The sequence below is a fragment of the Falco biarmicus genome, chromosome 2 (assembly GCF_023638135.1).
Source record: "Falco biarmicus isolate bFalBia1 chromosome 2, bFalBia1.pri, whole genome shotgun sequence".
NCBI classification, from domain to species: Eukaryota; Metazoa; Chordata; class Aves; order Falconiformes; family Falconidae; genus Falco; species Falco biarmicus.
In genome coordinates this window covers 116769359-116782459 of record NC_079289.1, presented here as the reverse complement: position 1 = coordinate 116782459, position 13101 = coordinate 116769359, and the positions used below count along the sequence as shown (strand labels likewise).

General features: G+C 39.1%; 1 protein-coding gene across 1 annotated transcript in view; it reads right to left on the bottom strand.

Annotated features, from left to right (window-relative positions):
• Positions 1–910: 910 nt before the first annotated feature.
• The window catches only part of PROS1 (protein S), a 34755-nt gene continuing 22564 nt past the window's right edge, over positions 911–13101 (bottom strand). Inside the window, exons 10-15 of the mRNA XM_056327297.1 lie at positions 11485–11674; positions 10319–10486; positions 9123–9291; positions 7279–7427; positions 6277–6490; positions 911–3343 (exon numbers count right to left, since the gene is read on the bottom strand). Of these exons, the coding sequence (XP_056183272.1) occupies positions 3198–3343; positions 6277–6490; positions 7279–7427; positions 9123–9291; positions 10319–10486; positions 11485–11674 (1036 nt within the window). The 3' untranslated portion in view covers positions 911–3197. The remainder of the gene's footprint in view (positions 3344–6276; positions 6491–7278; positions 7428–9122; positions 9292–10318; positions 10487–11484; positions 11675–13101) is intronic.

Genomic DNA, 13101 nt, shown 5'->3' with positions numbered 1-13101 from the left:
AGTCTCAGCATCTTGGTTCTTTTTTTTTTTTTTTTATTATTATTATTATCATTATTATTATTATTATTCGCAAAGTGATGCCTTACTTACTCCCTTGCTATTAGCTGTTATGGTTTTCCTTGTATCTAATTTTTTTGGTACATAGCTGTTTTTTATGGCAGATGAAATTGCTCCCCAATCGGGGTGGTTATTTTGATACAACAAGGTTGCTGAGGCAACAAAATATTAAGCGTGTACACACAATTAATGACATCGAAGGACTGACATCGGTGCGTTGTTCAGCGATAAGCAGGACTAGAATAAGTGAAAATGAGTTTGGCCTCTCTTTCTTTGAAGATCTGGAGTATTAACAGTGAAGGCGTCTGCACTCCATCTACCAGGAGACAGGCAGGCTTTAAAGCATGTAAAGTAAACTCAGATCAGGCATGTAAGCAGGAAGCTGCTCTAGTATAAATGAAAACCAATTCCATGACTAGATTTTACTTTCAAGGAAATTAGGACACACTGATTGGTAACACTTGGTGCACAGGAGCTGAAAAAGCACAAAGCAGGTCCAGCTGTTCTGCATAAGCACTGAATGGCCCTTGCTGAAATTATGATGACTAAAAAACCAATGAAATACATCTGATGAAGGAGGAAAAATATAAATCGGTAACTCTCACTGATGTCCTTTCTTCCATATGTAGTTTTAAGCATAGCTTAAATTTCCTTAGGCAATATTAAAGAATAAATAAACTTAAAAATTTGTCTAGAGAATATTGGATACCTATTTGGACAGCATATTAATTTGAGCCACTTCTTTTCTTTGATGCCCATTATGATTAGGACAACCCCCTGAGTAAGCCATTTGACCACTTCAACAAGTCTTGCACAGTGAAAATGAACAAAGATATGCAAATACAACCTAAAATGAAAAGAAATTCACAATTGATGCTTTATTTAATCCTTACAATAGGGAGGCACTTTTACATTTTAAAAAATATGCAGCGGTTTCATTATAACTACAAAACCCTAAAATACTATTCCATGAAAACCAGAAATGGTGTCTGTGTGAGAAAATTATTTTTTTTTTCCTTTCATTTCATCTCTATACCATTTATTACACTTAAACAAATAAAATCTTAAAAAAACCCTACCAAACCTTTTCTTCTGTTTGCACAGGCCAATATAAACATTTAGAGTATTGATGACACTTTACTTTATGCTCCTCATCTCATTGTTTGTGTTTGTTGTACAAAGCAGAGGCTGACCCGAGGACTTTCTAGAATTCAGCGGGTGCTGCTGAAATACTATAAATGAAGTGACGACATGTATTTGATATCAAAAGTCCCAATTCAGCTCCACCTCGCATGCAAAACCTGCTTATTTCAGTCAAGTTATTCTTCAACTTAGGCCCAACTGAAGAATGTGTGTGTTGTGGTGGGAGGAGAGCAGGCGGGATGCTTTCCTGCAGTTATTTCCCTTCCAAGGAGTCTGAGGAAATGAAAGCTTTTTTTTTTTTTTTTTTTTTTATGTGCCATGTAGAAAAGTGAACGTGTAGTAGTCACGGGCAATTAGTCCCTGGTGTCAGTCCTACGGTATTCCTGCTGCTAAGCAGCTACCTGTGAGGCAGTGCTGGGCAGATTCGGAGGCTGTACTGGGGCTGGCTGGTGTGAAAGTCAGAGCAAATCCTGTATCACATCACGCAAGTGGGAAGTGAAGTTAACAATAACCTCAGACAAAGCAATAATTTTGAAAGATGGGCTCAGATTCTGCCATACTGATGTACTAATGATAGTCCTCAACAATGAAAGAAACCTCATTAATGTCACTGGGAATCTCTCTGAAGAAAAGCAGTCCTTCAAAATTAATATTGTCACAATCCATCCTTCTGTATATACATTTCCACTTCAATGTCTCAAGCAAAGAAAGCAAACCTCAGGTCAAGAATCCTGGCAGATAAATGTCTCTCTGATGGATGCATGAGAGTATATATTCATTGCTTACAGCAATTCTCTTGCTATTTATTTGGTTTGGGGTTAACAAAACCACTAGGTGAGCTGCACAGGGAGGCTTCTAGTGTGAAAATGAGGTTGGAAGGGGAAAGAACACTGAAAGGATGCTAAAGAAATATTAGATGTGCTTGAAATGAGCACACCTGAGGAAAACAATACTTTTCTAACTACCTGGCTGAACAGAATATGGCTTTACATTCTGATGTTACTAGCAAAATTTAGGCTTTCAAGTACGTCAGAAACACAACCACAACAGGGCTCACAAGGGCTCTGTAAATGCAAGGCTGCCCTACATAAAAGGGATACGATGGACAGTTGGAGGGTGCTCACACTGAGGGGTGCTAGATCTGTCATAAGTGGAAGAAATGTTTGCTGCAGCTTCTCAGCTTTACTTAGCAACTTCCAGTTTGATGTCCTGTGATGAAGATCAGAGCTCCTTCTCCCAAGCCGTCTCCTCTGTTTTCCAGGATTCCCTGGGTTCTATTTTAACCCACCTTGAAAGTAGATTACCTGACCTGATCCAGAACTCTGTTAAAAGTATAAAGCTGGGTTCCTAAGAGAGAACTTAAGCCAGTACAGTATAACGAGAGCTACCTAAAAAACCTGAGCTACTTACAAAACATTTCAGTTTTGAAGTTCCTTTACCAATATTGATATAACTTGTAAACATAGTCACATAAAGCTTGGGGTCTGGATTTTGGGGTATTTTTTCCTTTACAAAAAACTGTATTACAAAACCTGTAGAGATTTTTTCATTCTGTTCTATGCTTGGAAAACCTCATGAGTTTCATGAGACTAGTTTTGTTTAGATTCAAATACATTACAAAAATTTGCAACTTGTAACTTTGTGGTGACATATGAAAAATAAGAAGTAAAATTGGTTCTAAAAAGAACTTCCTGAACTTTGTCTCCAAACTATATCTAGGGCATAGTATGAACATGGAAGGTAAATCTAGCTTTAAGATTTATCACTGATATTAATAAAAGAACATTTTATAGACTTTTGATCTTGAGTGTCTTCTCACAGCCAAAAAGAGGGGATTTCCTCCCCCCCTGCCCCTTCTATATAAGAGGGAGGAAAACCATGCTGTTGATTATTTTCCTGGCACACCTTGAATAAAATAATACAGGCTTCATTATGGCATGAGACTAATTACACAAATTATATCTGAAAGAAAAGAAGTTAAATTAAGAGTTGGATGGTTACTGCATAATCAGTGGGCACGAGTGAGATCTAATGTCGTTGTGTTTCGAAATGGCTTCATCCAGATCCAGCTGCCTGTTGTTGACCTTCACCTCCATGCAGCCATTATAAAACGCGGTTACTAACGTAGCACCCAGAGGAACATCTGCACAGAAACACATTCAACTTATTAGGCCAAGGCATGCAAATTCTTACGTATTTTTCAGATTAGCAAAAACATGGGGAATACTTCATTCCCCATCCATTAGTCAGCGGTGGGAGGAAAGAACAAATTTGGCAGGAAACATTTAAGTTCTTCTCCCTCTTTTTTAAGATTGAGATCAAGTCAACTACACTGAAAGGTCAGTAAAATTTGAAATATGCATTAGAAGTCTATTCCCATCTAGAAATCGAACTCTGTGAATGTTTTTGATGGTAGTGTTTCCTGTATTAACAAGAGTGAATCAATAGTTTGTTTCCTAGAGCCCACTGTTCTTGTCCTGACCTACAAACAGATGTTTATGGTTTAGAGGTCACAGAAAGAACCATCTTGCTTTTGCCAGAAAGCTACTCTGGATTCAAACCTGCAAGTTCTCAGATAGGGACCCCTGGGAACTCCACACATTTTACTGCTTCTTCGAAGTGAATTTCTCCGTAAAAGACTCACTTTATCTGTTGCTCATTGAGGTATTGTTTGGGTTACAGCAAAATCAGATCATGCATATGCTTCCAGGAAGCAATGTATTAAGCACAAAATCAGGCATTGCTCTGAGGTCTTAGGGGACAACTGGATTCTTACAAAGTAGACATAAGGTGATCCAAGCACCTTCAGCAACTAGAATGAGGATGTCTAGAAGCTGATCTCAAGAGCATCATCTCCTCCCCCAGATGTTAATCACCCTATCCCTCCTAGAAGACAGAGCTGATTGTCTGGGGAACAAGAAACATTGCTTCCTTGTAACTGTATTTTGCTGTAAGCTGAGGTACTGCACAGTCCTGTAGATTCTGCTCTTTTTACTCCAGTGATGATCACACTGCTGCCACAGAACTGTGCAAGGCTCATTTAGCTGGCACTGGTTGTGCTGTATCAATTAATAAAGGCATACTCCCAACGCTGTTACTAGTTTGCAGAAATGTGTATCAAAGACTTCTGGTCTTCACGAAACGCGTATTTTGTTAAGTCCCTTTTAACTGTAAAGTTCTGTGTGCTGTAGCTAAGTGTGGGGATCCTTGCCTACCTTTTTACACTATCAGTAAACCCAGAGGCTTTTCAGGGGTGGGTTAGAGTGTGTAAATGAATCAGTGTAGCCAAACTGGCTGTACACAGGGACAGAAAGTACTTTTCCTGTATTACTTTTTCTCTTTGTTTACAGGCTGTTGTGGAAAAGGCTGCTTTGGATAACGTGGGGGAGGTTCTTGCTTTTTTTTCAGACCTCTAAGTAGAAACTGTTTATGCATACAGAGGGTTTTTTGTTAACTTGCACGTTGAAGATACCTCTTAAAGCGGAGAGTTTACACTTATTTTTAAGAAGCAGCAAGTAACTAGCTTCTTATCTATTTGGGATAAATGACTGAAGCCAAGGTCTTAGCTCTTACGATGCCAATTACTCTGTGGCTGGCAAGGTACTAGAAAGGATCATTAAATATCACAAAGATGAAGAGGTCTAAGAAATGACCAGAAACTTAGTTAAGTTACTATGGCTCAGTTAACCTGCTGGCTTGCCTCTACTAAGTGAATACTGACTTCACCTCTTTTAAAAGTGAGGAGGTATCACAAAAACACTGATGCTTACCTATTGCAATATGTGATGGTCCTGCACCATTAGAGCATTCTTCTCATTCTACATGTTCAATTTAAACCGAACTCACCCGGTTATCTGGTTCCCAAGATATTGCATATCCATTCAAAAACAAAATTAGAGTACAAATTGTCATATTTGGCACCTAAATCTTGTTACATCCTCTATTACCAGTGTATGAAGACTTGTAGAGAACAAGTCAATTCCAACATATGGGCCTGGGTACGGAGGAACCCATCACTGCAGACAGAGGCCATGGTACCTGCAGTGCTGCCCTAAACCTTCCTTCTATTCTAACAAGCAAGTCTGGAGGGTGGAACCATAATTCCAGCTTCCCCTGTGTATGCTACCTTGGAAGAAAAGCCTAAAGAGATAATCTCCAATGGATACACAGTTCCTCTTCTCTTTCTACTCCTGTGCACCCTTTTCTCCTGCAGAAGAAACACTGCAGATAATGGCTGGCTGTATCTGGGGCAGCGCTATGACACTGAAGCCTACATATAAGATGGGTGTCAGTTCAAGACTATGTTGTTCTACCTCTCAAAATTTCCTTAGGAATTGTAACTTATTCTCCCTAAAATAACTTTGTTTAAGAGAGGATACAGTAGTAACTCTGCCAGTAGTAATGTCATAACCACGGTGTCTTTCCCAGTTTTCAAGTTTGAGGATCTTAGGCTTTGAAAATGCCTCCTCTGTGGCAATGCCATTTTTCTTCATGATTCACCCTGAAGTCAAACTATTTTACAGATAAGCATGTGTACACTTTCTGTACAAAACAACGTTTGTACAAGTCTTAAGACTGGAGATACACTTGCAGCTTGCTTTAAACAAAATATTTGTTGTTTCAACACATTTTCTGTTTCATAAAGATTGCCAGTCATCTGCTGCCCAGACTTTAACTGCTGAAACCATACTCCTGACTTCTGCACTTCTGACAATTTACTTGTGAATGCTCCTTTTTCTTACATGCTTGATGCAGTTCCTAAATTGTGCCAGCTGGTGGCATTTCAGAAATATGCAATGCTCATTCCACCCCAGCTCAAAATACAAGGTATTTTCCAAATTCAGACCTCGAGAGACTCCTTTCTAATAGGCCTAATAACGCTACTTTTGAAAAGCAGCCTCCCTCGAAAGCTGAATAGACAGGATGAAACAAGAACTACTTGGTGGGCGGGACGGGGGGACAGGACACGGACCCTGTTTCTTTTTGTACAGGTGTAGTCGTTTTATAGCTTTGGTAAGGCTGAATATAATCAGTCTTGTACAAATAATCAAATTAATGAGGAGGAACAGAATTTACCTGGCAGGCCGCCCAAGTAGGTAACAACATTTGCCATCATTGCTTGATGCAGGATCGACAGTTGCTCTGAATTGCTTCTGTCTGTGTGTGAATCAACAGACAGTTCAAGTTGCTGTCTGGTTACTAGAAGCCCAACCAGCACTCTTCTGGGTGTACATAACTTCTTTGATTCCAGATGCGCAACAGTGATGTTTCCGATTGTCACAATGATTTTCTAAATGGAAGAATGGTAGGTCACAAAGAATGTCACGTATAACTTTAACACACAATTATACTTAGTTCTGATGCATTTTGTATGTGGAAGTAGAAGAAAAGGAAACGTTAGAGCCACATTTGACAAACTGGAACCTTAAGTTGGAAAAGTTAACAACATGGATGTATAAGCATAACCTTTGATGAATGCCATTCATGTATATTCTGCGATTTCTTAGTGACAACGTTCTCTGTAAAACATTTCTGGCTATGGTTCTGAGGCGAAATCCTGTCTCTCTTAGGGCAAAAGGAGTACAGTTTCAAAGGTAACCAAGTGTTCACTATCGGTCCTTATGGATTAACCATGGTGTATAATCACACTTTATCTTGGGATGCCTGTTGTAAACAGATGTAAAGGGAAACCTAAGGACAAAAAGATCTGCTTATAAATTGATACTGACATGATGCCATTACTGTAGTATCATTGATCTGCTTCTGTCATATTCCCCTTTCTGCTTTTTGCGTTTGGAATGGAATGTTAAGAAGATGTGATGTAATGGATAGTACTTGACATAAGAGAGCTTAGTCACTGCTGTAGCAATCATTAATAGTAATACGTTTTCTGTACATCATTATACGATCTAAATGCTTACCAAAATACTAACTCAGCCTACCAGCTCCACTGTAAGGAAGTGTAAGTAGCTGGTTTTAGTTTGATTTTTTTCAAAAATGGAGTAGTAAGTTAAGTGAGACAAAAACAAGAGATGTGACTTATAAGTGTATCAGCTGCTATGATAATTGTAAGATCACCTGTGAGTCAGAGGAGTTAGAGTCCACTATGGACAAAGCAAGAGGCACTGTTTCATTAGAAACCAAGGCAAACATAACACCAGTGTCTGTGGATGGGCGAATAGTCATAGTCACATTTATTAGCCAATCTTCAGAACTGTCAAGATTATCTGTTTTAAAAAGAATAACTGAAATTAATAAATCCATCTGCTAGAAAAATTAATATGGTGTCAAAAATTAGTATTTAATCTGCACCCAGACTGGAAAAATTAGTACTAATCTCCAGAAAAAAAACAACAACCAGTGAACTTTGGAATTTTCAGAAAGAACTGTGAGTTTAAAAAGCCCCAAAACCACCACCACCACCCAAAACAAACAAAAAACCCCAACACCAAAAACCCAAAACCCACCCATCCCCACCTTCCCTTCTCCCTGCCCCTCAAAAACAACAAAAAAGAAAAATTGTTAATCCTGCATCTTCCTTAATCTGTGTTTATTAGACTTTTTTTTTTATTACCTGCTCCATTCTAATGTGAAACAGGTACCACACTCATTAGAGGTATCAGAGGTCAGTTCAAAATTAAACCCCTCAAACTAATTTACCTATAAATTGCTGCCACTGAGTGGAAGATTGGAAGTTTTTACATGCTTTTACATTCCAAGGCAGTTCTGTATTAAAATGGGAATATGCGGGGGTATAAAGTAAATATGCAGATAATTTAAATATAATTTCATATAATGCATTCATAGGGAAGCTAGTAGAGAAATTACTATTTAAAGAGGTATTTGCCATCTTGTGTATCTTTTCTCCCAGTGCCTCCTCCCCCATCCCTGTCCCAGTCAAATCTAGTAGTTTCTTGATTTCCAGTAGTTCTTGAGGAAGCAGAAATTCTAAATTATAAGGTGAGGTTATATTCTTACACAAAGCCAAACGGGCAGGGCAACGGTGGGCAGTAATAGCACACAGAAGGACATCAGTAGGTGTGGGCAGCCTCTTAGATTTTGGTGGGGTGAGAACAGAAAGGAGAAGGGGTGAAGTAATGGCAGCAGCCCCAAACACAAAGCTCAGGAGTAATGGCAGCATTGTGTTAGTGAGGGAAGAAAGTTGAGGCAACTGGAGTGGCATAGGAAGCTCTGATACAAGTTGGCTGGAAGCATAGAATATAAACAGCTGGAGAAATCTTTTGAGGTGTGCTAGGGAATTTAGAGAAAAAAGCCTGGGAAAGAATAGCAAGTCCCGAGATGAAAAGGATTGGGGATCAGAGCAGGGCTCTGGGTAATATAGCATTTGGGTTGGGGAAGAGTATAATCACAACAGGGTTTGGGATGATGCTCGAGAGTTGGGCCCTCAGGCACGCATAAGTAGATTCTGGATTGCAAATTTTGAAATTAGGGGCAGGAAGTCAGGCAAGAAAGTTCTGGGTTCAGGAAGGAGCAAGAGATGCACCTAAACATCTACATAGGATGTTCATTTAGATGCAGGGCTGCATACACAAAACCATGAGCAATCTTTTTCCCCATCCCCAATCTTCTTTTTCTGTCACTAATATGATATTTTCCCCATTGATGAACAAGGCAAAGAATCAGGTCTTTGGAAAGTGAATGTGTTCAACAGTGTCCATCTTTTGCAAATAAAGAACACTTCCTAACCTAAAGCACTTCAGAAATTAAATGGATGACACCAATGAGATTAGAATTCTTGTTCAAGCAAATCTCTAACAGAAGTTATGGGACTCATTGCTGAATTCAGTGGTGTACAGATTAGTTTGTGTGGGGGTCTTTTTTTTTTTTTTTTTTCTTAGACAATTCATCAGTTCCATCACCAGTCCAGCAAAAAATATAAGAATAGGCAGAAAAATACTTACTATAGTTTATCTGAAACATTGCCATTCCAGTGCCAGGGTAGAAGGATCCTCTCCCCACTGCTACTAAACAGTGTTTGCTTTGTTTTTCTTGAATAACTTCTTTTACACCTGAATGTCCCTGATTCATCAGGTTCCAGGCACGAATGCACCCATCTAGCCGAGGGTTAATCTGCAGAAGAATTACAGGGCTAGGTGTTTCCATTCAAAGTTGTTTCAAAAATGTTAATAATAAGGCTTTACTTTACATATCAACTTATTTCTGGGTAGCCAGTAATAGCCTTATCAATACTATAGATTACAGCACTGATGCTTAGAGAAAACAACTGGCATGGATTTAGTACCACAGCCTTCAAAAGGTATTTCTGATTTACTGTCATCACCCATTTTGATGCCAGTGATCTGTACAGATTGCTTCAATTTTTAAAGCTCATGCTGTCCTTCTGTTTGGGTCACAACAGCTTTTCTGTAGCTGAAAGACAATGATCGCTAGCACTGCTCCTTGTTCAAGGCTTCATCTTCTCCTTGTACCAAAGTACAAAGAAATTTCTGGAATTACTTTCTATTGGGTAACGGGATGTTGTTGTATTGCTTCATAATTTTTCTCTCCACTTCACTTTTGTGCAAAAAAAAAAAGTGCAGCCTCTACTGTACAGTTCTTTTGAGGCTGCCAATTAGTATGAGGGCTTCTGGACTGTGAAGCAGACAGTCACAACAACTTCACTGTACCCATCCACAGCATAAGACAGAGCAGTTGAGGGTGGAAGATTGAAAGAATCATGAGCCTTGTCTAGCCTGGGCTATTATAAAACCTAGAAAAAAATGAAAGTTCATTGTGCTGCCTGCACAGTGAATTCTGCACCTATTCAGAGCCTAGCAAAAGCCAGCACCAGAATCATGAATCACTCTGAAATGCACTCACAGCAGAAATGGTGGTGATTTAGAAAATCTTGATGCTATATTAGGAAACAGACTACAGAATCCTGCAAGATTGGACTGTAACTGCTGTGTTTTTACAAACAAAGGTGGACTACAAAGTTTTATGCATGTTTATTTTCAAAACAGTGGTTTAATAACCTGATTTTCATTTTCTAAATGGATTCCATGCCACACTTCCTTCCTCTGTGACTACTAAGTAAACAGTACAAAACCAAACAATTCAACAGTAAATAATCAACATTACTTGTTATTTTAGTTACCTGTTTAACAAGAGTGCTGCCCACTTTGCGAGGTAATCCTGCAATGTACACCTTAGTTTCCAAGAAACCCTGTGACTGTTTAAAAAGAGTTCCTGGGCTGTTAATACTCATGACTGCTTCTTTAGCTATTTTTACACTGATGCTGTGTTCCAGTTCTTCAACTGATATCTAGAATTAAATACAAACAATGATATATATATATACACACAAACATGTAGGATATTTAAAATACTAATTACATGTACAAAGCATTACTGATGTTTCTCTAAATATCTAACTTCTAAAATAGTTCTAATGCAGTCAATGCTTGAATTGTGACAACTGTACATATCCATGGACATCCACAGGGGGATGATCTTCCATCCCACCCCTGCTCTACCCCTGGGAAAACCCATGCAACCAATTAGTTTCCTTTATGTGCTGTACAGTTTGCAAGAAGCTGATTTCTACAATTGCTCTACAGCCAGTCCACATCTGGCATACAGTTCTCCATGTCACTGCAACCTGCTACAGAGGATTGGATCTTCAGGTGGACGTAGACAAAATAGGTTCAATGCTTGCTCCTGCAATTATTAGGCATCAAAGTAGACTTTTAATCTCCACGAAGAACAGGAGCCTGCCTACCTCCCTATGAAGAATCCTGGTTTCTCTTCCCCCCCCCCCCGCCGCCCCTTCCCCCGCCCCCCCCCCCCCAAAAAAAAAAAAAAAAACCCACCCCAAAACATAACTGATGTTAATAATTTAGTGTGATTTACAGATGGTGTAAGTGAGCAAGGCCTTTCATCTTAGGTATGCAAGCTTGAAGAACAAGATGGATTTCTGATCTAGCAAATGTAAAACTTGCTCTCTAGACAAAGCAGCTAATAACTATACACTTGACCATGCAATCAGGGTTTTTAATGTTCTGCTGCTTCCTTCTTCATGATTACAAAAAATAATGCCTATGTTGCCAGCAAGTGGTAATTATCTCTTTTTGGATTGTAAACAGTTGCTGTGATTTCCCAGGTGTAAGGCATTTTTGTGCATTCCTTGGTTGATTTTTAAATCTGGGATTTCAGGGCCTCATTTTAAGTCTTTTTAATAGTTGCTTAGTTTCTCCCTACTTTACTTAGAAAGTTCCCATAATGGGTTAAAGGAAGGAAAGGGGAGAAGAAAATCCAGCTTACTATATGCCACAGTCCATCATTAATGGCTTTGCCTCCACTGGTGACTTTTGTTCCAAATTCATTCTTGAATTGAATTTCAATCTTCCCATCACGAAGAGCAAGCAAGATCCATGCTGTACTGTCAAAGGATTCTGCATATAGTATAACTCCCTCTGCATCATATGTCCGGAAATCAAATTCTGCTGTAAACCTGGGTTGTGAAGAAGGAATCTTAATAAGAAGACAGGAAACATGAAATACTGTGTAGTCTAGGATAACTCATTAATAGGGTAAAAAAAAAAAAAAATAAATTTGATAGATAGCAACCTTTTGGTAACCTTGTATCTGAGCAGTTGTGATATCTGAACACAATCAGTCAAAACCAGAATCTAATCAAAGCCTTGTTCATCTGAATGCAGTGAAAAGTTTTGAGATTAATGCCCCAAGCTGCAGTTCCCAAATCTGCTATGAGCTTTACATGGGAAGGGTATCATGCTCCCTTGAGTAAGAAGATATATGTAATATTCCTACTACATTTTGTGGAGATGCATGCGGAAAAAATACATGATCTGTGGTGTGTTTCAGTGCAACAAGGTTACCAAGTGTTGTCCTACAACAATTTATAACCTAGCAATTTGCTTTGGTTACTGCTGCCTTTTATATGTCATTCCCTAATTTGAAGATTTGTTGTCTGGATCTTGGCAGCTGGTTGGACGTGTGCATGCAGCAAAATTATGGTTTACATTATAGAACCCGTACAGTGGAAGAGAGGCAATGTAAGTATAGCAAAAAATAGTCCTCGCCTCCTAGAACTTTTGGACTAGATAAAATAGATTAAGGATGAAAGGACAAAACAAAGCATTTGGAAGTTAGGATTTGCTGAAGAGAACAAAAGAAACGAGTAAGGGAGTTGTAATTAAGAACTCGGATCACTTTCACTTTCAGTCTTCTTTGTCCGCTAGATGTCATTGTCACTTAGGCAGACCCATAGAAAAATCATTCTGTATTTACACAGAGACTATTAAGATAGCTTCAAACATTTACCATCTTAGAAAGGTCTTCCAGGAGAGCATTAATGCCTGGTCAACTTGGAATTGTGGCAGAGGAAAAGGTTCTCAATATTTATGTCCTGTAAGATTCTAAGGCTCTGGGGATCACCGGCTCAACAGCTGCTGCTACTGTTACCCTCAAATTGTTTGGTCAGTAAGTCAAGGAACACTGCAATTTCAGCTGCTGCAGCAAAGAAATCCACAAGTAATCAAGGGGTCGCTACCATCAGCAATTGTTCTGACAGCTGTAAAGGAAATCCTATAGACAGTGCTCTATCAGTGTCCTTGGAACACCCTGTGAAAGGAAGCACGGTGGTGGTGGGGGGAGCATTTGCCTGGTTTTATTTCTCAGCAGTATGCGTGTAGCATATCACAGCTTCTACCCAGAGCAGAAGTGAAGTAGCAGCAACATCCAAATGAAAGCGATTCCCATATATAACTGGAAGTTGTAAAGTGATTATTGTCCTATAACTTCCGAATTTTATCTTGAGAATTCTAAATGCCTTCCTGTATCTGTATCACCACCTCCCACCTTTCCAAGCCCCTGCTCTTTCCTTCAGAGGAAGAGTAACCTTCTGTCATGAGGATG